This window comes from Pongo abelii, chromosome 4 (genome assembly GCF_028885655.2).
Source record: "Pongo abelii isolate AG06213 chromosome 4, NHGRI_mPonAbe1-v2.0_pri, whole genome shotgun sequence".
Classification (NCBI taxonomy): Eukaryota; Metazoa; Chordata; class Mammalia; order Primates; family Hominidae; genus Pongo; species Pongo abelii.
The window spans coordinates 91,747,058-91,773,068 of record NC_071989.2 but is presented as its reverse complement, the minus strand read 5'-3'; the positions used below and the strand labels follow the sequence as shown (position 1 = coordinate 91,773,068).

At 38.4% G+C, this 26,011-nt stretch overlaps 1 protein-coding gene across 6 annotated transcripts in view; it reads left to right on the top strand.

Moving 5' to 3' along the window:
- EDIL3 (EGF like repeats and discoidin domains 3) overlaps nucleotides 1-26,011 on the top strand; it is a 447,876-nt gene that overhangs the window by 197,447 nt on the left and 224,418 nt on the right. For all 6 annotated transcript variants that reach the window (XM_024246691.3, XM_054555109.2, XM_054555108.2 and 3 more), the window contains 1 exon segment: nucleotides 4,909-5,037. In XM_024246691.3, the coding sequence (XP_024102459.1) occupies nucleotides 4,909-5,037 (129 nt within the window).

The window sequence follows — 26,011 nt, the reverse complement described above, 5'->3', positions numbered from 1 at the left end:
TTTTACACTGTTGGTGGGACTGTAAACTAGTTCAACCCTTGTGGAAGTCAGTGTGGCGATTCCTCAGGGATCTAGAACTAGAAATTCCATTTGACCCAGCCATCCCATTACTGGGTATATACCCAAAGGACTATAAATCATGCTGCTATAAAGACACACGCACACGTATGTTTATTGCGGCATTATTCACAATAGCAAAGACTTGGAACCAACCCAAATGTCCAACAATGATAGACTGGATTAAGAAAATGTGGCACATATACACCATGGAATACTATGCAGCCATAAAAAATGATGAGTTCACGTCCTTTGTAGGGACATGGATGAAATTGGAAATCATCATTCTCAGTAAACTATCGCAAGAACAAAAAACCAAACACCGCATATTCTCACTCATAGGTGGGAATTGAACAATGAGAACACATGGACACAGGAAGGGGAACATCACACTTCAGGGACTGTTGTGGGGTGGGGGGAGGGGGGAGGGATAGCATTGGGAGATATACCTAATGCTAGATGACGAGTTGGTGGGTGCAGCGCACCAGCATGGCACATGTATACATATGTAACTTACCTGCATGTTGCGCACATGTACCATAGAGCCTAAAGTATAATAATAATAATAATAAAAAGAAAAAAAAAAAAAAAGAAACCGCTGTTCACTCTATCTTCAGCTTCCTGAACCCATAGGATTCTTGAATCTCTTAGGCATCACATGCAGCAATACTTTTCCCCTTCTGCCAGGATAAGCCACATCAATATTACAGCCCTTTCCCCTTGATTTCCCCAAGTACCACTCATAGGCTTGTGTGTTTAGCAGCTGTTATTATAGAGCTAGATGCTCCAGCAGAAGCAATTCACATAGCATCTGTGCAAACAACTTAAACCTGAATTTTGGACATCATAATTTCTTACTAGCTACTTTTCATCACATATTACAGCCTCCCAGCACATTGCTTGACTTCTCTCTCTCCTTGAAGACTTTATTTCTGCCTTTCCTTTTAGAATTTCTGCTTCTCAGTCTTCTGCATCCATTCCCCAGTTCTTCCCTTTATTTCGCAGATCCATTTAAGTCATCTTGCTCTTCTCACCTTCTAGCCAAGTTTCACTTTTACAAAGACACGTTAGGCTTGAGTAAATAGCATCATGGATTCCAGGTTCCTATTTGCCCCATTTTTGTCAGAGAGACTTCCTTGACTTCCTTCCTTGGAATCACTGGTTGTTTTTTGTTGTTGTTGTTGTTTTGTTGTTGTTGTTTCTGAGTTGGAGTTTTGTTCTTGGAGCCCAGGCTGGAGTGCAATGGCACGATCTTGGCTCACTGCAACCACCATCTCCCGGGTCAAAGCAATTCTCCTGCCTCAGCCTCCGAAGTAGCTGGGATTATAGCCATGTGCCACTACACCCGGCTAGTTTTGTATTTTTAATAGAGACAGGGTTTCACCATGTTGGTCAGGCTTGTCTTGAACTCCTTGACCTCAGGTGATCCATCCACCTCTGCCTCCCAAGATGCTGGGATTACAGGCGTGAGCCACTGCACCTGGCCCGGAATCACTGTTTTAACTGCTCTCAAGAACTCGCAGAGGACTTACTGTTTCAGTCATTTTCTATTCCTCCCTCGTCCAACCCTGTAAGTGTGAAGGAGCATGGAAGAGACTTATTTTCTCTGTGATGTAAATTACTCCACTCTCTTCAGTAATTTCTTACCAGTTTTGGTTTAAATAACTATTTTTCCTCCTAGGAACAAGTCCTTAAACCTAATTTTTCTCATATTAAGTGGTTTCTAGGGAACATTTCTGAATTCGTATTTAGTTTTTTTCCTCACCTGAAAAATTGAAAAGTTGGATTAAGTGATCTCAAAGGACTCTTATTTGCTTAAAATTATATAATTTTTGACTGTAATTATTTATATATTTTTTCTTTAACGGTTACATGCTTGGCTATCAGTTATCAGTTAGTTTTAAAATCTGTCATTTTTACTCTCATTTGAAGTGAATTGATGAGTCAAAACTCTAACATCACTATCATTTCATTCTCCCCTCCCCAGTCAGTTGATGCTCTGAGGGGTATAGGTTTTAGAATCCCAGATTCTTAGTCTGAGGCCTCAATCTGTCACTGGTAGATATTGATTGAGAAATATTATATAATCTTTCTGACCTTCAGTATTTAAAAAAAACTGTAAAAGAGAATGATAATGACAAATACCTAAGTTATAGTAAAGAATAAATGAGATGATTTATGTGAAAAGAGTTTATAAATTGTAAGGCACTATCAAATGTTAATTAATTTGTGAGGAGGGAAGAAGTGGAAACAGAGAAGAGAAGGAGAGATAGGTTCTGTAGCATGATTTTCATTTTGTAGCAATGAAAGAAAATGGTTCAAATTGTTTATTTTGTAGCAATGAAAGAAAATGGTTCAAATTGTTTGTTTTGTAGCAATGAAAGAATATGGTTCAAATTGTTCTATAACCAGTCATTGGTCATTAACCTTCTTTCCTGTCTCAAATATTGGCAATGTACCACCTCAAAGGCAGGTGTTAGATAATTTAATTGATATGTGCTTCACAGCACAAAACTATATACTTAAATAAATATATTGTTTTTTATTGGTGTGGCGCTGACCAAAAAAAAAAAAAAAAATCACAGCTCCCCTGAATCCTTTTTACTTTTTGAAAATCAGCCCTATCGGGAAGTCAAGGTCCGGGAACTGTACAGTTGCTGCATTGTTTCCTGTTCCATGTGTTTCTTCATTAGACTCCACAACCGTTGAATTTCATAACATTTTAAAAGGAAAGAAATGGAGGGTCAAATACAGCTCTCAGAAGAAGAAATAGATTCATAAAATCTTGCCCCAGGTGCATGACAAAGTTGCCCACCTTCTAAGTGCTTCCCACCCATGGTTGAGGTCCGATGGCAGTGCTTGAAGTGATGCTGGTGATTTTTTTTTTCCCTATTCACAAGTTTGTTTTTTGGTTTTTTTTTCTAACGTTTAGTTTTTTGAGACAGGGTCTCATTCTGTCACACAGGCTGGCATGCAGTGGTGTGATCTTAACTCACTGTAGCCTCAACTTCCCAGGCTGAAGCAATTCTCCCACCTCAGTCTCCTAAGTAGCTGGGACTACAGGTGCACACCACTATGCCTGGATTTTGTGTGTGTGTGTGTGTGTATTTTTTGTAGAAGTGGAGTTTCACCATGTTGCCCAGGCTTGTCTCAAACTCCTGGACTCAAGCAATCTGCCCGCCTCAGCCTCCCAAAGTGCTGGGATTACAGGCGTGCACCACCTTGTCCAGCCCTTGTTTTTACTAGTGGCTTTGACCCATGCAGGAGTCATTCTCTATAGCACTCTCTATTCAATACCCTTGCCCCAACCCAGTTGACTCAAGTTATTATTATTCATTTGTCCAGCTCTTCTACCTTGCTTCTTGTTTCAGCTGAACACACTCACTCCTTTTCTGAACGAATCCTCTAGGGCTCTCAAGATCACCTCTTCATAGATAGTCAGATACTTAGTTTAATTACCCTTGCTTTCCTTTTCTAATATGTACATCTTAACTTCCTCTTCAGTGGCTTTTCTTTTCCTTATAAATATGTTCTACTCTCTCCAGTTAAAATCAGTACAGACTAAATCAGAGAAAACTATAGTTTTTTGTATTTGTCTTTTTTCATCTCCCAGGGAGAGCTTTTCCTTCCTTCAACTTGACTCTTCCCTTCTTCACAATCTCAAGTCTGGATTCTGTCCTGAGTCAATTAACATCCTGCAGGAAGAATACTGTAAGATAGAATTAAAAGTGTAAAAGATTTTTGGGGGGAATGTCTGTGATGCACAAAGGGGAGAGAGAGCAAGAGTAGATAGGATGAGCCTACAGACCGTGACATAGCCTGTCACTTTGAAGGGAGAAAAGGAAGGAGAGAACATTGCATAGAAAAAGTCTCAAACTGCTATGGTTTTAAGAAAAATCTCAGCCACACCATTGGGGCACCTCAGAGTACAGAATGTTCATTAGAGAAGTCCCAGGTCAGGCACGACTGGCCCAGCTAGCTCTATGCCCCTTTGGTATTTAGTTTTTGGCTGGGGAGCCTGGCCTTAAAATAAATGCTGCCACAGCAGATCCTGTGGTTCAGTAGCTGAATGTTGTCAGCTAACCACACTCCTGGCAGCTGGTTTTCTCCAAGAGAGCTCTGAGCAGCACCACACTTTCATTAGCAGCCACAGGTACTAAATAATCTGCTGTTACTTTCTCAAGTTTAAAAATGACCATCAGCCCCTCTTCTCTAAGTATGCAACTTTTGACGGACTGCTTGTTTTAGACTGGCAGAAAATGTGCTTCCCCAGAGGTATGCTCCACCATAAACTCATAGTCTATAAAAGCTTTGCAACCAGCTATCCAATTCACTTGGTTTATGTGGTTACAGCCATATGCTGCTTGTACCAGCAGGGGACAAAAATTGTGGAGTTGTGAATACAACTCCAGAAATTGCTATTCAATATTACTTTTTAAACACCCAGAAGGTATTCTACAATTCAGAAATTTTAATAATATCTAATTTGATGCTAATTTTGTTTTAGTGCTTTATATGTGACAGACACTGTTCTGGGTATTTTATGTGTATGAACTCTTTTAATCTGTATTATAACCTCTTAAGGCAAATTTTTTAGCATTGACATTTAATAGAAAAGGAAACAGGCACAGAGAAGGTAAGTAAATCTCTCAAGACTGCATGGCTGTGAAGTGGTAAAACCAAGATTCAAACCCAAGCCATTAGTCTCCAGAGCTCATACAACCAGTACATTTACTATGCCACTAATATCTAGAACACTTTTTTCTGTAAAATTATTAATTGCAAAATGTTGACCTAATGTCTACTTTTAAGCATATGCATCAAGCAGAAATATTTTTTTCTGTCTTTCAGGTCCCTGCATTCCTAATCCATGCCATAATGGAGGAACCTGTGAAATAAGTGAAGCATACCGAGGGGACACATTCATAGGCTATGTTTGTAAATGTCCCCGAGGATTTAATGGGATTCACTGTCAGCACAGTAAGTTATTCATAGTCATTGTACTTTTATTATTATTAATTACAAAGTATACAAGCCATCGTCATTCTTGTTTGTAGTAGAATCATAGAATCTTAGAGCATAAGAGAGCCCTGGCATTTGGCTAATGCTGCTTCTCTCCCATGGAATACACCATGTCCACAGTGGAGGACTCCTAGACTGTGTTTCAGTCCTCCCAGTGGCATGGGAGGCTGGTAGTCTTCTGGTCATCCCTTGTTATTATTGCCCCACTACCCTTGCCAAAAGTGCACTTTACATTAAACTGATATCTGTTTCTTTCATATTTGTCCTAAAGCCACATCCTCTAAGTTTTCCAAAAATTATTCTGGTGATTAGGTTCAGAGATGATACCCAGAAAAAAAAAACAAAAAACAAAAAACTGCCACCCTGCCCTTAAGCCAGTTTTCTCCTTCTTACATGTTGGCATTTTTAGTGTGAAAATCTTTGAAAGCTCAATAAGTATGCTACCTGCACTTCTTTTTTTAATCCCAATTCTTATTTATCTTGGAAGGTTAAAGAAAATAGATCCCACTAGTGATGATTTCTTCTTAGAAGGAGGGATGAACATAAATGCCAAATGAATGGTGTGGTGCCTTAGCACTGTAGGTGTTCAGCAAGCAGAGGGGCCACAGCCAACTCTAAGCTGTCAGAGAGATTCTCACAGAGGTTGCCACATGAGCTGAGTCTTGAAGGAGGGACAGAATGTTGATCAGAGACAGGGGAATGACACATAGTAGGAAGAGTGGGGAAGGAATAGGAAAGCCATGATTACTGTATTGATGGGTAAGACAATGGTATTAAGAAAGGTAAGACAAAGCTGGATTTGTCAGCTAGAGCGATATATAAGCACCAGGAAAAAACAGAGTGCCTTCAGGCTCTGTGACTTTGGGAGCATCTTGTACTTTTCTGGAGACATGCCATGGCCAAAAGTTTGTAGAATTTCCATAGAAACCTGTTGTAGAAACCTGGGCATGTGTGCTTTGTACAACTGGCATCTAAACTGCTTGGAATTGTCCCTAAAAGCTCAGATCACCAACAAAGAAATGAAAGGCTATTGATTTTTCTCAGGTTGGGCCCAGAGGTGCCAAGGCTAGGTCTCCCTGATGGTAGCATCACTGCTCAGCCTTCACACATGGACACTTCAAAACAGCCCTGGAAAGATAAAGATAGGAGCCCAGAATCTCAGGAGCCTTGACGTTCACTTAATCCCATGAAGACAATGTTATTTACCCTTACTTACCCTGTGATGTGGCATCAGAGGCAGTGCCTAGAGGGAAACAGACTGGCCACCCCAAGTCTTTTCTCTCATAGCTTCATACTATATTCAAACAAGCTTATAAATACTATATTCAAACTATAGCTTCATACTGTATTCAAACAATATATAAAATATAGCTTCATACTATATTCAAACAAGCTTATAAATTAATACAATTTTGTTGAATTTCAAGACTTATTTCAAAGCACAAAGAAATCTTTCCCCTTAATACATCTGACCACCCCCACAACAAGATTTTAAATCCATGTTAGGAATTACAGTGGGAAGCCCAAGGCTGAGAGATTCAATTCAGAACTTGGATTTTGTTGTCTAAACCACCTGGTCCCTATTTTCTGCATTGCATTATTAGAAGCAACAGAGAACAGAGGAAAAAGGACTGGATTTGGAAGCAGAAACCTAGATTTGAGACCTGACCTTTACAGTTATTAAATAAGTGACCCTGAGCCAGTCATTTGATCTTTCTGTGATTTTAGATGTACAAATTGGAGAATTGAACTGGAAATAGATGGTCTTTGGTTCATATAAGCCATGAGTAGTATGAATAAATGGATAGCTTACTCACTGTACAAAGGTTAGCAAGCCTTCCTCTTTATAGATGAAATTGAAAAGGGTGATATATTGAGAAAGCAGCTATAGAAGTGCTAGGGGCCCTGGAAGCTTCTTCAGCTAGGAAAAACAGAAAAAGAGCTCTTTAAACTCTTGCAAGGATTGCTAGGTATCTGGGTTTGTTTTTCAAGGTGGTAATAGTTTTATGACCTAGATATTTAGAACCTTGCTACTCAAAATGTGCTCGTGCATCAGGATCTTCAGGAAATTTATTAGAAATGCAGATAAACAGGCATCACCTGAAATCAACTGAATCAGAATCTGTATTTTAAAATAATTCCCAGTTGGCTCTCATACACACTGAAATTTGAGAAATACTGCATAAAGCTTTGAGTAGCCAAAAGTGATAATTTCATAGCTTAGCAATTATCACGTTCAGTTACATAATAATAAATATAGGCAAAATATTTAAGGTTTGTGGAAATCAAAACTATACTGAAAATCAATAAAAATGAGAGTTGTACAAATATAGCATGAACATTTCACTTGGAAAAAGAAAATTAAACAATTTTTCAGACAGCTATATTGGGGGAACTTTTAAATTTTGTCCTATATGACAGAATGTTAACTAAATGTCTTTTGGAAGATAGCTAGATATTTAAAGAACTTTAAATTTCATGATACAGGACTGACAAATATATAGTTAATAGGTCTATTTTAACAACTATTTTATCAATATATGAAAAAATGGAAAAATTATTGCCAGCATCAGCATTATTACCTCCATATGCTTTTTAAAATGTTTTTGGGGTTTTATCATTAATAGACTTAATTTTTAGAGCAGCTTTCGGTTTACCAAAAAATCAAGCAGAAAGTACAGTCCCATATATCCCTCCTCCTACATAATTTCTCTTATTAACATATCTCATTGCCGTGATACAGTCGTTAAAGTTGATGAACCAATACTGTTACCTTATTACTAAAGTCCGTAGTTTAGAGTTCACTCTTTGTATTCTATGGGATTTGAAAAATGTATAATATCATGTATCTACTGTCACAGTATCATATAGAACAGATTCGCTAAACTAAAATTCCCTTGTACACCTATTTATCCTTTCCTACTTCCCTCAACCTTTGCCACGGATCTTTTTACTGTCTCTGCAGTTTTTCCTTTTCTGGAATGTCATGTAATTAAAATCACATAGTATGTAGCCTTTTAAGACTGATTTTTTTTTTCCACTTATCAATGTATTTAAGGTTCCTCTGTGTGTTTTTAGGACTTGATAGTTTATTTACTTTTACCTCTGAGTAATAATCCATTTTATGGATGTACCATAGTTTGTTTATAAATTCGGCATTTGAAGAATATCTTGGTTGCCTCTAGTTTTGGGCAATTATAAATAAAGCTGCTATAGATATTCATGGCAGGTTTTTGTGTGGACATAAGTTTTCAGCTCATTTGGGTAAATACCTAGTAGTGCAATTTCTAGATCTTACAGTAAAAGTACATTCAGTTTTGTAAAAGAAGCTTCAAATGGTCTCCCACATGGCCGTTTTGTATCCTCAGCAGCAATGCATGAGAGTCCCTGTGTTCTACATCCTTATCAGCACTGGTTGTGTTTTGGATTTCAGCTATTAGATGTCCTTTTTATGGTAATGAAAGTAGCATGAGGTTTATAACTTTATAAGAATAATGATTAGTATTGGATTTGGTATAGAATTATCAAATTTTATATATATATATATATTAGATGAATGTGAAACACACACATGCATGCGATCACACACAGGCACACACACACACACGTATATATACACATACACATACCTCTGTGTGTGTAAATTATAGAATGAATTGAGCACCAAAATTGTCTACAGGTCAAACTTTTGAAAAGCATTTTTAAGCAAGCAGTTTTGTGCTGACAGCTGCGTTTGGGACTGCCTAGAGTAATTGTATTTTATGTATTGCCTGGTAACAAATGTAATGCCATAGAGAAAGGTTATTTCTTCACTCCTAGAACTCCTTCCCATCTTCCCACAGAAGGCATTCTGTATGTTCTTCTCTACCTGTGCACGGCTCCACAGCCTTTGATTCCTTTTAAGAACACATTTTCTTCTTTCCTACTTTTCAAGAAAAGAGGGCTAATCTGGGAGCCCACTGAGCCTGGAAAGAAACAGGACAGTTTAGGAGAAGTGGCCAATGTTATCACATTAGCTCAAGATAAAAAGCTCCCTAATATATATTTTATATATATATGAAAATATATTTTTATATATATATATATATTTACCACTGAGAAAGTTGGCCAGAAAAAAACAATCAAAAACTTCCCTCTTTGTATATTCTAACTAATTTAAATAGTTTGGTCTTAATTGTATATTAGTGATTAATGCAGTCACACATTTAACCAATATTTATTGGGGTCATGAATCACTTTTGTAACTTCCATATTTCACTTTTCTCAAAGTTAGTCAATGATATTTGCTGTTTTCATGATCATTCTTAATTGCATTAATCACATATTTGGCAATTACATGCTTTGTCTTCTATGTTACACTTGTTAAACATGTAGATTACTGGCCCCACTTCAGCCCTGTTGAATCAGAATTTTTGGTTGGTAGCCTGAATTTAGTTAAAAACATCCATAGGATCCTTCAGTACACCAAACTTGAGGATTACTGACTTAAGGAATGACCACTACCTTCAATCTCCAAATGATACTGGAGGAACCATGCTGTGAGGGGAGGAATTCTGGTTGGACCCGAGTTTCTGATACAACTCTATCTTGGTGAGTTGATGAAGCGTCATTCGGCATTTAATAGATCTGTGCCTAAGGTTTCTCATCCAGTAATTCAGTTCACTTCAACAAGCACTGACTGAGAACTTCACACTGTTGAGTGTGGAAATAACACTCCTTTAAAAAGTGTGATTAACAATCCTTTGTCCTGCTTCCCTAAACAGATGTGTGTTAAGATCAGATGAGGCGTTTCAGGACATACTTTACAAACTTTAAAAAGTTAGGTATGCCTAATGGACTAATACTTTAAAATATAATGGGGATTCCTACAGGTCTTTATTTTTTTCCCTTCCTTTAAAAACAATTATAATTTTTTTAGGAAACATTTTGTGTAGTAAGGCAGGGGGAGGCTAAGGCTCACTATGTAGCTCCATACTTTTCTAGAATTCCTCTTATCATTAATTCTTACTTTAAGTTACTCTTTATAATTTTAACTTGATGGCTTCTTTTAGCTTTTTGTTGTGTTGGATTGTTATTAATGTCAGTGGGGATGGCACAAGGTTTGAGAGGCCAGAGAAGAGACCCAGAACCAGGCAATGAGACATGGGGTTTATTGAAGTGGAGGTTACATACAGTGTGGTCCAGTAGCAGCGGGCTGGACAGAACTGCCACCGCCTACAGAAAGCATGCAGTTTAAATAGCATTTTCACTTAACACCCTCCACCTGGCAATCTCCACCTAGCTTAAGATGTTATTGCTATCAGGTGCATTTACCATACACCTCAGCTCAGAATCTGCTTGAATGGCCCTAACATTTTTATCATATCATTATTCCATGATTTCCCCGGGGCCAGGTATGCAGAGGAGCATTGCTGCCAGATGTGGCAGCAGCACTGACAACTACAACAAAAAACAAATAACAATCACTCTGCAAAGATAGTTCTTCCAAGCACTTGGGAGTTGATCCTGGACATGCCATGGCAGGCCCGTGGTGGAGAGCAGCAGCTCTCCATAGGCCCAACCGTCCGTCTTGTTCTAGAGAGAGGCCACAGTCTGCGCCCAGTCAGTGAAGAGGTTCGCTGCCTACCATCTAACCAGATGACACCCAAGCACCTGACCAAAACGCCTGAACCTTGGACGCTCTCTGCATCAACCATTCATCCTCCATTTGCCTAGTGGGACAACAAGGTGGGCGCTGCAGCCTGCAGGCTGGAAAAAGACTTAGAAACCAGCATATCATTAATGCAATGGGAGATAGGTACCCCCTCCATTCCATAACCATCTATTGCTGTTATAGGCCCTTTGAACTGATGAATGTTACCATATATAAGAGTGTATTCCACTCTAGTATCCACTAGGGCAAGCCCAGCCTATTCTTATGTGTCCGATGTATAGTTAGTTCTACATATGGCCTCTGTCCTCAGACACCCTGGCCACCATTGCTCCCATCAGAATTTTGAAGCCTTGGCCTTCATCCAAGTCTAAAAGTGCCTGCCCTTGCCATCTCTCTGCAAGAGAGGCAGTGGACTGAGCTTGAGGCTCTTTAATGAAACTTTGTTCTGGCTTGAGCTTCTGCCATAGCCCGACCGAGACAGCATCAGGTTGTCTCCACCTTCACAGTAAGCATTCCTGCTAGCATGCCATGCCATGTCTTCAGCAGGCCACCCTGATGGGCCCCTCATCTGTCTCCTTTCCTTTGGCTCCTTTGTCTTTCATCCCAGCAGTGCACCACCATCCCCTCACAACCCCATGCGCAGACGAGTGCACCATACCTTTGGTTTGGCAGGGACTCTTAGATGGCATCTTTCATGCCAGCAAGAAAAGCTCATTGCTGGGACCTTGGCAATGCTCAGCATAGATAGCATGCTTCACTCCTAATTCCCGGAAGAGCGCCCTGCAATCCCTCCATAGTCTGTCATCACAAAGGCCACGTGGGGACATCTCCCTCACTTGGCCTGGCTATCTTGCAGCGACACTCACCCAGCTGAGGAGGGGGATGACCCCATCTCCATTACTGGTACCACAGAGGTGCTGCTTCAAGGCCGGGTGGTTTGTGATGGATGCCATTTTGCCATTTTACTCATCTCAAGTCTGGAGAGTATAATAGCCTCTGCCTCCATGTTCCACAGATGGAGAAGCCACCCCATGATTGACTCTCTACCCTTCTGTCCTAACCTGTTTTTAGCTCTACTAATTCTACAGTAGGGTCGTCCCATATTGTTTTTTTGTTTTTTTGTTTTTTTGTTTCCACAGATGGAGAAGCCACCCCATGATTGACTCTCTACCCTTCTGTCCTGTTTGTAGCTCCACCAATTCTACAGTGGGGTCGTCCCATATTGTGGTGTGCTGCTGTCTTCCAGGGGGCGGGAGAGGGGGGCAGTCGTGTGGGTCTGCTTCCAGTGGGTGCAGGGGTGTTGATGACTCTTCATACAGGCTACCTGACAAGCCAGGGTCTCCATTTTGTCTGGCACCTCTTTGTAGTCACAGCACGTCCTGCAACTGGCAGACCCTCACTTGCACCGTGAGCTCAGCCTCCGTGGCTGCTTGGAGCAGGGTCAGAAGCCGCCTGCCAACTGTAGCTCCCACAGCTCAGGCATCTGACCCTCACTCAGTCAGATCCACCCCCTGCAACAACTCTTCCAGACCATTCAGTGTTTTCAAGGCACCTCCATACTTATGCACTGGGCCCCATCCATCAAGTATAACAGCTACCAGGCCCCACATAGACATGCATGGCCAGCCTAGGATTTATCTCACAGATTTCTCCTTCTCAGATCCTATCTTCTGGGCACTCATGGAGTTTTCTCTTACCTCCTGTTGTCATGCTGGACCTCTGTTTACTTCAGTAGGGGTGGCACTAGGTTTGAGGGCTGAAGAGCAGACCCAGAGCCAGCAAAGGAGACAGGGTTTATCAAGCGGAAATTACATACAGAGCTGCCCAGTGGCAGTAGGCTGGACAGGAGAGCCACCACTGCCTGCAGAAAGCATGCAGTTAATATAGCGTTTTTCACTTAATGCCCTCCACCTGGCAACCTCTACTTAGCTTGTCGTTGTTGTTGGGTGCATGTGCCATGCAGAGTCATTCTCAGGGTATGCTTAAGTTATTACTCTCAGGTGTATCTACCATACACCTGGTGTACAGTACTGGTGGTCGTACAGTATACTTTTCCACTAGAAAACCAATATTCCCTAATAAAGAATTCACCTCATTCTTTCCTCTTTTTCTTTTATTTTTATTTTTGTTGTTGTTGTTTTGTTTTTTTGAGACAAGGTCTCACTCTGTCACCCAGTCTGGAGTGCAGTGGTGTGCAATCCTGGCTCACTGCAACCTCCATCTCCTGGGCTCAAATGATCTTCCCACCTCAGCCTCCCAAGTAGCTGGGACCATAGGCGTGCCACCACGCTGAGCTAATTTTTGTATTTTTTATATAGTCAGAGTTTCGTCATGTTGCTCAGGCTGGTCTTGAGCTCCTGGGCTCAAGCAATCCCCCCACCTTGGCCTCCCAACGTGCTGGGATTACAGGTATGAATGACCATGCCAGGCCAAGAATTCAATTCAAAAACTGCGTAAATTTTTACCTGAAGTTATCACTGACACTTGCAAACTATACAAAAATATTGGTGAAATAAAGACCTCCAAAGAAACTTCCAAAATAGACTTGTCTCCAACCCTAGAAGATTTTCAGACTAGAACCAAGAAATTTTCCTGCTTTCCAATGGCTTTGCCGGTCAGTGTGAGACACCTTAACTCTGTAAACTAAAGGATCTCAGACTTGCTGTGCATATGAATCATATGGGGTCCAGATAAGTATACAGATTCCTCTTGCCAATCCATAGAGATTTGAATTTAATAGTTTTGGAGCCATGTCTGATTATTTAATAAGGACCCCAGTGAAAGTGATGCAAATGGATCTAGAACTCTGGTTTTCAATCTTGGCTACACATTAGAGTCACCTGGGGCATTATCAAAAATACCAATGCCTGGCTCTCACCCTAGAGATTCTGACTTAATTTATCTGGAGTATGGTATAAGCATTAGGAGTTTAAATACCTCCCCAGATAATTCTAATGTACAACTAAGACTGAAAATCAGTGTTCTAGAACCGTATGTGAAGGGTTACAATGCCTTCAAGAAACTAAGCACAGAAATAGTCAAAGAGAAACCAAGCTTGGGATAGGTTATTATAATCCCACACTGATTGTGTAATCTCACAACCTTATTGAATTCAAACTTTGTTTACGATAGTGGAAATTGTCTTATAGCAAGAACCCCAAAATGATTAAAAGAATCAGGGCAGAAAAATATATTAGCTTACTGCTCTTAAAATCTGAACCTCACTTAATCAGATCCACCCCCTGCAACAACTTTTAGCCCATAACCTATCTATAATAGCCAGAGTTCCAAGGCATTTTTATTTTCTTGTTTTTCTCCTTTGGCTGGAAACCAACAAAGACCATTGTCATGGCAGACATATAAAATAGCTATTTGCACAAAGGCACTACTCCAATATAGACAGAAAGTTTGTGATTTTTGTGATACTCAGATATGTATAAAATCCAAAATATTTGAAAATTGCTACTTTAGATTAACAGTAAAACATTTTTTCTTTTCTGTTCTTTTTTTTAATATGATTGCCAGAAAAACAATAATCTCTGAACAAAAATATGTTAGACACATTTTGCCAGAAGATTATACTCATGAAAGTAGTGTATTTATATTAATAGGCCTGAACTTCTAGAACTGATTCAGCCAGGCTCGGTGGCTCACAGCTGTAATCCCAGCACTTTGGGAGGCTGAGGCAGACAGGTCACCTGAGGTCAGGAGTTCGAGACCAGACTGGCCAATGTGGTGAAGCTCCGTCTCTCCTCAAAATACAAAAATTAACCAGCCATGGTAGTGGGCACCTGTAATCCCAGCTACTCTGGAGGCTGAGGCAGGAGAATCGCTTGAACCCGGGAGGTGGAGGTTGCAGTGAGCCAAGATCACACCACTGTGCTCCAGCCCAGGCAACAAAACAAGACTCTGTCTCTAAATTAATTAATTAATTAATTAAAATAAAATAGAACCGATTCATAATTTTATAAAGATTGTTCCCAGGAATAGAAATAGTATTACAAATGCAGTTTTTAAAAAATTGCATGTAATTCAAATTTCCTAGGCCTTTTAGCCAAAGGTGATACTGATTTCTAAATTACTGTTGCTCTTAGTTATCATCTTCCAAGTAAGTTGCTTAGGTAGGATTTCATTCTCCCCTAAAGTCTTCCCCAGCCATGTCAGGAAATAACTTATTTATTTATCCATTTGATAAATATTTAATGAGAACTTACTTACTATTTTTCAGAATACCACTGCTGTTGTTCTGACCTTGAACATAGTGATAAGGGAAGACTACTCTGTTCTCTGCTAATGGTCACCTAGCCAACTGAAACTGCACATGGTCTAAGGTCAAGGTCAAGCCTAGCCGTTTTAATGGCATTGGGTCTTACTATGTTGTTGGGAGTTGGAAAGACATGTGTCTTTTCCCAGAACCTCACAAATCTTTTTGTGAACACAGTTGCTCAGCGTTTCTTCCTTAACTTCTCTTTCATTCAGGGTTCAGATATCTCAGGTCGTTTGGAGACAGATGCTATGGCCACACCTCTCTTATTCTCATCTCTACTGTCTTTCCCAAGAAACCATTTCACAGTATCATTTCTCCTGTAAGGGCAGCTATAAACAAGAGATTTTCATGAGGATCTGAAGCTCACTTGTACAACAAATATATTATTAACTCCCTACTCAGTGCCAAGCACTAATCTGGATAGTGGAATATAGTACTGACCCAAAATAACCAAGTCTCTGCTGTCATAGAACTTCATTAATGGAGAAAAGGATAATGAAAATGTGACACAGGCATTACCGTACAGTCCAGCAATTACACTCTTGGGCATTTATCCCAGATAAGTAAAAAGATAAAGTTCACACAAATACCTGTACCTGGATACTCATAGCAGCTTTATTTGTAATGGCTGAAATCTAGAATTGCACAGATGTCCTTCAACAGGAGAATGGTTAAACAAACTGTGGTACATACATACCATGGAATTGCTACTCAGCAATGCAAAGGAAGGACCTATTGATACATACAACAACTTAGATAAATCTCCAGGAAATTAAGCGGAGTGAAAAAAAAAAAAGCCAATCCCAAGAGAATACATACTAGATGATCCATTTAATTACATTTTTGAAATGACAAAGTTTTAGAAATAGAGGATAGATTAGTGGTTTCCAGATGTTAGGGACAGAGGGAAGTGAGTGTGGTTATAAAAGGGCAACATGAGGTGTCCTTGTGTTTGAACCATTTCATATATTGACTGTGATGACACATACAGAAACCTACATATGTGATAAAATCCTATAGAGCCTAATTACATACACATATCAATATAAGTAAAACTGGAGAAATCTGAATAAGGTTGAACTATCATAGTAATGTCAATATTTTGTTTCTGTTTTTATACTATAGTCTGTAAAATGTTAACCATTGAGGATAACTGATTAAAGTATATATGGTATTTCTTTGTATTATAGTTTTTCAAATGGATATGAATCTATAATTATCTCAACTAAAATTTCAATCAGAAATAACAGCACCACAATGCATAATAACAAGTTTCGTTATGTTTTGTAAGAATGGAGATGATGGAACAAAGGGGTGTGAGTGCTGTTTTAGAGCTTGGCCAAAGAAGCTTGCTCCTACCAAGTAACAAGCAGAGATGTGAATGAAGTTAGGGGGTTAATCATGTGAACTACAAGGATTAGCAAGTATTGAATCCTAAGATGGGTATGTGTCTGGAGCATGGTGAGTGATTAAGAGAGTGGGCAGAAAGAGGACCTGAGCAATAGTCAAGGACTTGTAAGCCATAGAGAGGACTTTTAGTTTTATTGTATTTGTGTAATTGTAATTGTGGAAGCACACTTTTGGAAGGTGGACAGCAAGGGAGTAAATGAACTAATTTCTATTTGGAGAATGATTCTGGCAGATGGTAAAGAATAGGTTCAGGTGGGGATAAGAGTGGAACCTTGCAACCACCTGGGAGGTGATGGTGGCTTGGACCAAGGTAGTAATGAACACGTGGGAGGAGTTAAACAATGTTCATATTTGAAAAATAGTTTGAAGTCAATTACGACCAGCATCATAAATATTTATGGGATATTTTTGTTAATTAGTTTCAGTAGCATTATAATTATTTCTCTTCTCACCTCCCTTTTTACTATAGATGTGGGCAGTGTAATATACTGTTCTTATAATTTCAAGTATGCATTGTAATTGCCACTTTTTCTATCTTTCAATAGTATCATTAAGATAGAATCTAGAAATTTAAAGAGAAATAATATGTATGTTCATACATATATAGGTATGTACAGATACAAGGAATGTCTTAAATATATACGATGCTATTTAGGATGTTGAATTTTTAATTTTTGATATTTTTAAAAGACCCATAAAATTGGTTGTCTTTAGATAATTGTGTGTTATGTGTCATGATAGTGTAATGCAGTATATTTTAAAGAAAACACAACAGAAGTATGTAAATCAAGACGAATAATTACATGCTAAAATACAACAATGATTTTAAAAAATAGAACATCATTTACATTTGAATAGGAAATCTGGAAATCACAGTTGCATAGAGTGGATATTTACTAATGTCAGCCTTTAGAATGATTGATTTTGCTCTCAACGTTTTAATTTATTTTGCAATTATGCCATAGCCTAAAAGTTTAGAGAAATTTAAGGCAATGCATCGTTTGGAAATAAGCAGACTTAGATATTCAGGAGATTTTAATCATTTTATATGATATATCTTAAATTGAAATATTTCCAGATGAGAATTATTCTGTCCTTGATCTGAAAATGCTTTTTTGGTTGGTAAGTAAAGGAATTGTTTCTGACTTTTTCTAAATAAAATGAGTGCAGTTTATTTGGATAATGACAGCATGGTTGTTGAAAGAGCTGAGAATTTAAATGTAGAAAATACTTAAACTTCCCTTCCTTCTGTACTCTTAACAAGTCATATCAACTTTAAGTAACGATAATAACAGGTCTTGGTTTCCTTGGTTTTAGAATAGAAATAACTGGGCCACTTGCCTACTCTCAGGTCCCACTTGGTGATGCCCTGTCAATTTAGTATATGTGATAGTGTTTTGTACAATTAAATGTTCTGTATGCTGATAAACTATCATTCTTGGTATTATTGGTTTTCAGAATACTTATTCTTTCATCATAGTAAAAGAAATCGGTACTAAAATAAAACAGAAATAGATACTGATTTTATCTGTGCTAAATTAGGCAGTAGAGAGGATTGAAACACCAGGTGCCTCAATTTAAAAAGTAACATCTTATAATTGAGAGTGTACACCTTCTCAGTATGTGAGGTGAGAGGCAGGGAGAGAAGGAGGAAAAGAAGGGGAGAGAGGGGAGAGGCATGGGAGTCTGAGGAAAGGAAGGGGCAAACTCATGAATGCTGTTGTTCTGGTTCTGCACTTTCCAATCAAACTCCTTAGAAGAGTTATCTATACTCAATGTCTCCTGCGTGCTCTGAGATTAGTTTAAGAACACATTCAAATTTTAATCACCTCTTACCACCTTCACTTCTTCCCTAAGGCAGCATTATGCACTATGACGTGCTCCTAATGATTTTGCAGACTCTACAGTTGCTCCTAATTTATTCTCAAAACAACATCCAGACTGATACCTTCATATATACGTAGTATTAAGTCATTTCTGTGTTTAAAATCTCCCATGGTTTCATAGTGCACTTCAATCAGAATCTAAAGTCTTTATAGTGACCAAAAATAACCTGACACGCCCCGTTCCTGTTCGTCTCTCTTGATCTTATATCCAACTATACTCTACCTTGCTGATTCTACTTTGGCCACACAGTTCTCTGCTGACCTCAGACGTGCCAGTCCAGCTTCCAGTCTGGGGCCTTTGCATTGTGATCATTTACCTGGCCTCCTTTTTGCTAGATAACCATGATTCTTGCTCCCTTTCCTTTTCTTCTTAGAGCTTAACTCAAGAATTTTCCAGAGTGGCCTCCTCCAACTAACCCAAAGACAACAGCATTCTTTAACATCTTCCTCCACCATCTCTTTACTGTTCCTCTCTTTTACTCATCTTTATTTTCTTAGCACTCATCACCATCTGCCACATTTTATATTTATTTTTTAATATTTTTCTTCTCTTTAGAAAGTAAGCATCTTTTCTAGAGCAAGGACTTGATTTGTTTACATTTTGCTGTAATTTGCTGTGCCTATAAAGTACCTAGCTCATCGTAGGTGCTTGATAAATATTTGTTAAGTAAACAAATGAATGAATCAGCCTTATTGTGTTAACCAATGAATCATTTAATGTATTGTCTAATAGCAGTCTATCTCCCATGATATTGGGCTTTGAAAAAGACCAAACAAACAACCAAACAAAAACTCTTAAATTGTATGTGTCTTTAAGAGCTTATAAAATTAATGTGAAGAAAAATAATACTTCCTCTAACAAGAGGCTCATGGCCAAATAAGTTGAGGAACACGGTACATTATCTCCTCCTTTTGGAGACTGTCAGATTGTCAGTGTTTATTAGATTTTTGGTGAATATGAGGAGCCATGTAGTATATAAAGATTGCTAAACAAATAATTGTTAGATAATTTTTAAAACTTTTTACGATTGTTTAAATCAATTACTTGGAAGAGAGAGGAGTGACAGTGGCATGGAAATTTCAAAATGGAGAGTTTAGTATGCAAAGGAGAGAGGGCAGATGGAAACAAAATGAGGCAGAAGCAAGAAAAGATGAGAGTTATTGTTAAATGATTGATAAATATGTAGGAGGCAAGGGTGGGTGGAATTGACGGTTAATGCAGGGTTCTGTTGCATTTGCACATATACATGTTTCAATACAAATATGCAGTAGGAGGAACAGCCACCCACGCATAACTGTCTACAAGCACTTATTCAGCACTTAGAATTGTCCCCAGAAATAGTGATTATGTTAATGTTACCTTGCATGTGGTGCCATCCTTTGTCTAAAAGATGAAGGAGCCGTGAACAGTGCTTTCCATCAACATTATCGAGAGAGCCATTTGCCTCTCTTGCTGCTGGAGGTTTTGTCATTATTTGTTGTTTGCAGTGAGCACACTGTTTTTGTTGGAGTCACTTTGCTTCTCATACCTTTAGTCCATTGTCAGCTACTATTTCCCAGTTGTGTATGCCTTCATGCTACATTCTCACAGCCTAGGCAGTGAATCCTTCAAGAGCAATGTTGGAAGGCAGGAGCTAGCAGCACTTAGAAGAGGAATGCAGCACAAGAGTTGCCGTTGTGAGAAGTGATGCCTTGAGAAACGGTAGTCACAAGTAAAAGGTAAAACACAGGTAGAAGATGGTTTTGTCGTAGATGAGATGGCTCTAAATATGTGACCTTTCCTGAACTGTGTCAGGTGTATAGTTGCTTTTCTTATAGAACTCTAAACATCATCTGGTAAAAGAAAGGAATATGGGAACAATTCAATGTGAGGATCTTGCATTTGTCTGGACATGTACATATTAGATTATAAAGTTCCTGAGGACCAGAGTCTAGCTGTATGCTTTTTTTACATTTTAATAACAAGAAGCACAGTTAGGGACACCAGCTTCACAATCTGAACCTACTCTCTTGCCAAAAATCTGACCCTAATCTAACTCCCTTAATTTATTTTCATATCCCCCTTTACATATAAATGGTTCTCTAAAGTTAGCCACTTGCCATCCGTCCTTCAAGATCCTTAATTTCCCATTGTCCTGCCCTTGCTGATTTGCTTTCTGTGCCTGGAAAGCCCTTGCCCTTATCACTCATCTATAATGCCAGGCCCAGATCCTCCAAAAACGCTCCTAGGATTCCTACTTCCTCAGGCAGGAAAGTCCCCCTGCTTTCAACCTTGTAAGACACTTACTTCTTCATTCTTTCTCCCTTGTTTTGTATTTATTTATATATTTTTCATCACTCCAGGCAGCTTAAAGATAATTTCTGCCTGAGTCATCTATGATTCCTGATCAAAACCTAGAATTGTGATTTGCACGTAGCAGGTACTCAAAATATATTGGGTAAATGAATTTATAAATGAGTGAGTGATAAGAGCACAGTAAACGCTTGTTTATGGTTTGACTACCAAAGCAGAACGCTAGAGAATACCACGGTGAATTGCAACGGAGATCATTGCAATTATCTTGTCTTTTGAACTCGACCAGTTGGGGTTATTTACCACTATTTGGTAGGGTTATATGACTATTTTACGTATGGATATTTCTCTTATATCTTTTAAGGGTGTCTGTCACATGGTAGCTGTACTATAAATATTTATTGAATGAATTAGTGCTAGCATATTTTACCAGTATATTTTTAAATATATTTTATTTAAATTCAAGGAAGCATATATTTATAATTTCTGAAGTATGAAGATACCCATGTCATCAAATAATGAGAACTATAAAAGCTATTTTATCTACATAGACAAACTTAATGTTCAAATCCAGTAAGTATCCTAGTCTACATTCCTGTTCTTCCCAATCATTTAGGATATCTATTTTTATTTTTATATCTACTCTCTTCATATGTAGGGATTTTACTGCAGACTAATTTAACTGATTTGTGGAAAAAGCAAGGCATATATTTAAAATAAATATTTTTTCAGATTCCTCCCAGTGGGATCTGCATATATGATGAGAAAATCATAGCACAGCATGTACAGCAGTAGTCCCTTATGGCTAGTTTCAGAGGTCCAAGTTGGCCTTCTTAAAAGCAGTCAATTATTACAAGCTTCTAAAGAGCTATGTATTAGTATAAATGATTCGTCATATTTAAATACAGTAAAGCAATAGAATCCATTTAGAAGTTTATAAGGTAGAATTTGATGACATCATACTTTTGATGACAGGTTAGTATTTTGATGAAAATGGATAGCATTTTCTAGTATGGATAATCATTCTCAGTGTCTTCATTTAAGATGAGTTAAACTGCAAGTTTATACATGTGTTTTGTTTTGCTAAAACTTTCCTTATTCATTTTTCTATCTATAAAAGATGTCACAATGTCCATGTTAATACCTTACTACTAACATTATTCTAAGTTACGTAGATAGATTGACCTAGGATGGCTGATTTTGATCTTAAGTTGCACTGATTAGTCTTTTAAGTTTGATTAGATGAATTTCTGAACTATCCATGACTTTTTTATTAATAAAGTCATCCAAGATATTTAGTGTATTTTTGCATTGATGGTCTTATATGTTAAAAAGTAAATAAACATGAAATTACCTTATTTCCTTGAAGTAACTTAATTCTTAGTGAGCTTTATTTTTAATTGATATTTTAAACTCATAGGAGTATAACATTTCAATTTCTCTTAAAGATATAGTCTTATAAGAATGTAAATGACATTTTTATCTGAGAACATAGTCTTTCTCTTTCCTCTTCAGAGCAACCAAATGGAAGAAAAAATTATTGCCAGCTATCTTTCTGCCTTAGTTTATGGCCTGCAATTCTCAAATGGTTTAGAGAGTATATTTAAAATGAACTTCCTGGTCATTTTCTGTTTTTCAGGGATTTTAAACATGATTTGGGTTTGTCACCTAAAAGTAGAGTCACTCTTTGAGGTTCAAATTTCTTGCCCAACTTTTATTTTTAAAGCTTTCTCAAATACAAAGCTCAAGAGTCTTGGTCGATTTAAAAACACACTGTCTGTTTTCCCTAAATATTTACTTTTAAAAATGTGATTGATATTAAGTATGTTATTACTGATAAAGAAAGAAAAGGACTGTGGGAAGGTCAGAAAGAAATAAAACACTAAGCTTTTCCTTTTATTATTATGGTGTCATATATTCAGTTACATATGGACTGCTGCTTCAGTGCCTTTCTTGGGAGGCCCAAAGACAAGAGGCTGTGGCCTAAGCTGTCCTCGCTGGATACAGATCAAGGACAGAGAAAGGTATGGGGAATGGAGTACAGTTCTAGAATATGGCAGGGAAAGAATGTGTGTGGATTTCCTGTGGGCCAGATGTGGACTTCTCAAAACCAAGAAGCTATGTTATCTTGGGAGCCCAAGAAGAAAATCCAGAGAAGGTCCCTGAGAAATCAACATGGTGCTCCAAGGGAATCCAGGGGGCAGAGCATAAAGGCCCATAAGAGAAGGCAGCTAGAGGTAAAAAATTCCCAGTGATGAAATGTCATCACAGGACCTTCCATTGTCCCAGGAAAAAAAGAGCCCACAAAGCACATCTGCCAAATCCAGATCACCAAAGCCATGTTTCAACCTGACCATCAAGGATTTCATCTCGTCCACTTTGGTACTGAAGATGTCAAAACAAACTAGAGAATGGAGGATAAGGTGGAATGAGAGAGGAGAATATCACCTTAACTCACTTCCCAGTTCCTTCCTTAGACACTGCCAGAAGGGACCCCTTGTCCTGGATCTCACATTGGAGATCTTGCTCTGGCTTTCTTCTGGAACCACTCCTCTCTATGGAGCAAGACATCCATGGGTACAAGGGAACATGCCCACCTGGAGATTTATTCCCCTTTCTAGACCATGCTCAAGATTATCCAGACCCCAGAATAATCTGCCCAAATGGTACCCAGCTTACTTCCAGGCCCTGTGTGAGCCCCTTCTCCATATCTGTCCTCCCATGTGTCACTGTGTCACTAGTGGGCACACACCTGGGCTCAGTGACATGCCATGGAATATCTGATTACTGCATGGGAAAGACAGTGATCAGATGCTTGAGCTTGGATATCTGTAGAGAAGAGTGGGTTGACAGCTGTTTCTCTTATGGTCCTCAATTCTAAATTCTAAATTCCAACCTAGTTCTAAATTTGGAGTTCTAAATTCCAACCTAGTCTTCCACATTGTTAGAAAGATAGGAGACAAATGTTTTAAATAATTTATTAGCCTTATGATAACTTTTAATGATTTAGACCTGTAAGAGTTTCCATTGTGACCCAGACTGTAAATTTTAGGAGAGGGCCCACTTCTCCTCTGCAATTTTCCCAGGTAGGCCTAAGCTGGGAATGAGGAGTTCCAACTTGGATATCATTATGAATTTTTAGATGCTACAAAACAAGACTTATTTTTTTATGGAAGGTACAGGCGATTGTCTAGTAGCTAAAAGTAAGCTTAGGGCATTTTTATTCCCTAGAAATAATCAGAAAAACAATGGCAGCTTCCTCAAGATTTCATTCAGGATGAGGTAGAAACAAATATCTAGTATTAGGTAAAGGATGCTTTTGTTTTGTTTGAAATGTTATAGACTGTGAAGCTCTTTTGTTAATGAGAAACCCCAGTGCTCATTCTTTGATTTGGGTGAATCTTTATCTTACATTTGTCCTGTAATCTTACTATTTATCCAGATAACTAGACCCGAGTTAAGCATTAGTCATAACAAACCCAGGTTTTAAAAGGCATTCGTCTTGAAGCTAGTCAAAGGAACATATTTTTTTTCCTTCTTTATGTTGGGAACAGTTTATCTATTTAATGCCTATCAATCAATGAGTAGATAAAGAAAATGTGGTATATATACACCATGGAATACTACTCAGACATAAAAAGGAACTAAATCATGGCATTCAGAACAGCCTGGATGGCGTTAGAGACCATTATTCTAAGTGTAGAAACTCAGGAATGGAAAACCAATTATTGTATTTTCTCATTTGTAAATGGGAGCTAAGCTGTGAGGACACAAAAGCTTAAGAATGGTATAATGGGTAAAAGACACAGACTGGCAAATTGGATAAAGACTCAAGACCCATCAGTGTGCTGTATTCAGGAAACCCATCTCACGTGCAGAGACACACATAGGCTCAGAATAAAAGGATGGAGGAAGATCTACCAAGCAAATGGAAAACAAAAAAAGGCAGGGGTTGCAATCCTAGTCTCTGATAAAACAGACTTTAAACCAACAAAGATCAAAAGAGACAAAGAAGGCCATTACATAATGGTAAAGGGATTAATTCAACAAGAAGAGCTAACTATCCTAAATATATATGCACCCAATACAGGAGCACCCAGATTCATAAAGCAAGTCCTGAGTGACCTACAAAGAGACTTAGACTCCCAAACATTAATAATGGGAGACTTTAACACCCCACTGTCAACATTAGACAGATCAACGAGACAGAAAGTCAACAAGGATACCCAGGAATTGAACTCAGCTCTGCACCAAGCGGACCTAATAGACATCTACAGAACTCTCCACCCCAAATCAACAGAATATACATTTTTTTCAGCACCACACCACACCTATTCCAAAATTGACCATATACTTGGAAGTAAAGCTCTCCTCAATAAATGTAAAAGAACAGAAATTATAACAAACTATCTCTCAGATCACAGTGCAATCAAGCTAGAACTCAGGATTAAGAATCTCACTCAAAACCGCTCAACTACATGGAAACTGAACAACCTGCTCCTGAATGACTACTGGGTACATAACGAAATGAAGGCAGAAATAAAGATGTTCTTTGAAACCAACGAGAACCAAGACACAACATACCAGAATCTCTGGGATGCATTCAAAGCAGTGTGTAGAGGGAAATTTATAGCACTAAATGCCCACAAGAGAAAGCAGGAAAGATCCAAAATTGACACCCTAACATCACAATTAAAAGAACTAGAAAAGCAAGAGCAAACACATTCAAAAGCTAGCAGAAGGCAAGAAATAACTAAAATCAGAGCAGAACTGAAGGAAATAGAGACACAAAAAACCCTTCAAAAAATAAATGAATCCAGGAGCTGGTTTTTTGAAAGGATCAACAAAATTGATAGACCGCTAGCAAGATTAATAAAGAAAAAAAGAGAGAAGAATCAAATAGCTGCAATAAAAAATGATAAAGGGGATATCACCACCGATCCCACAGAAATACAAACTACCATCAGAGAATATTACAAACACCTCTACGCAAATAAACTAGAAAATCTAGAAGAAATGGATAAATTCCTCAACACATACACCCTCCCAAGACTAAACCAGGAAGAAGTTGAATCTCTGAATAGACCAATAACAGGAGCTGAAATTGTGGCAATAATCAATAGCTTACCAACCACAAAAAGTCCAGGACCAGATGGGTTCACAGCCGAATTCTACCAGAGGTACAAGGAGGAGCTGGTACCATTCCTTCTGAAACTATTCCAATCAATAGAAAAAGAGGGAATCCTCCCTAACTCATTTTATGAGGCCAGCATCATCCTGATACCAAAGCCTGGCAGAGACACAACAAAAAAAGACTATTTTAGACCAATATCCTTGATGAACATTGATGCAAAAATCCTCAATAAAATACTGGCAAATCGAATCCAGCAGCACATCAAAAAGCTTATCCACCGTGATCAAGT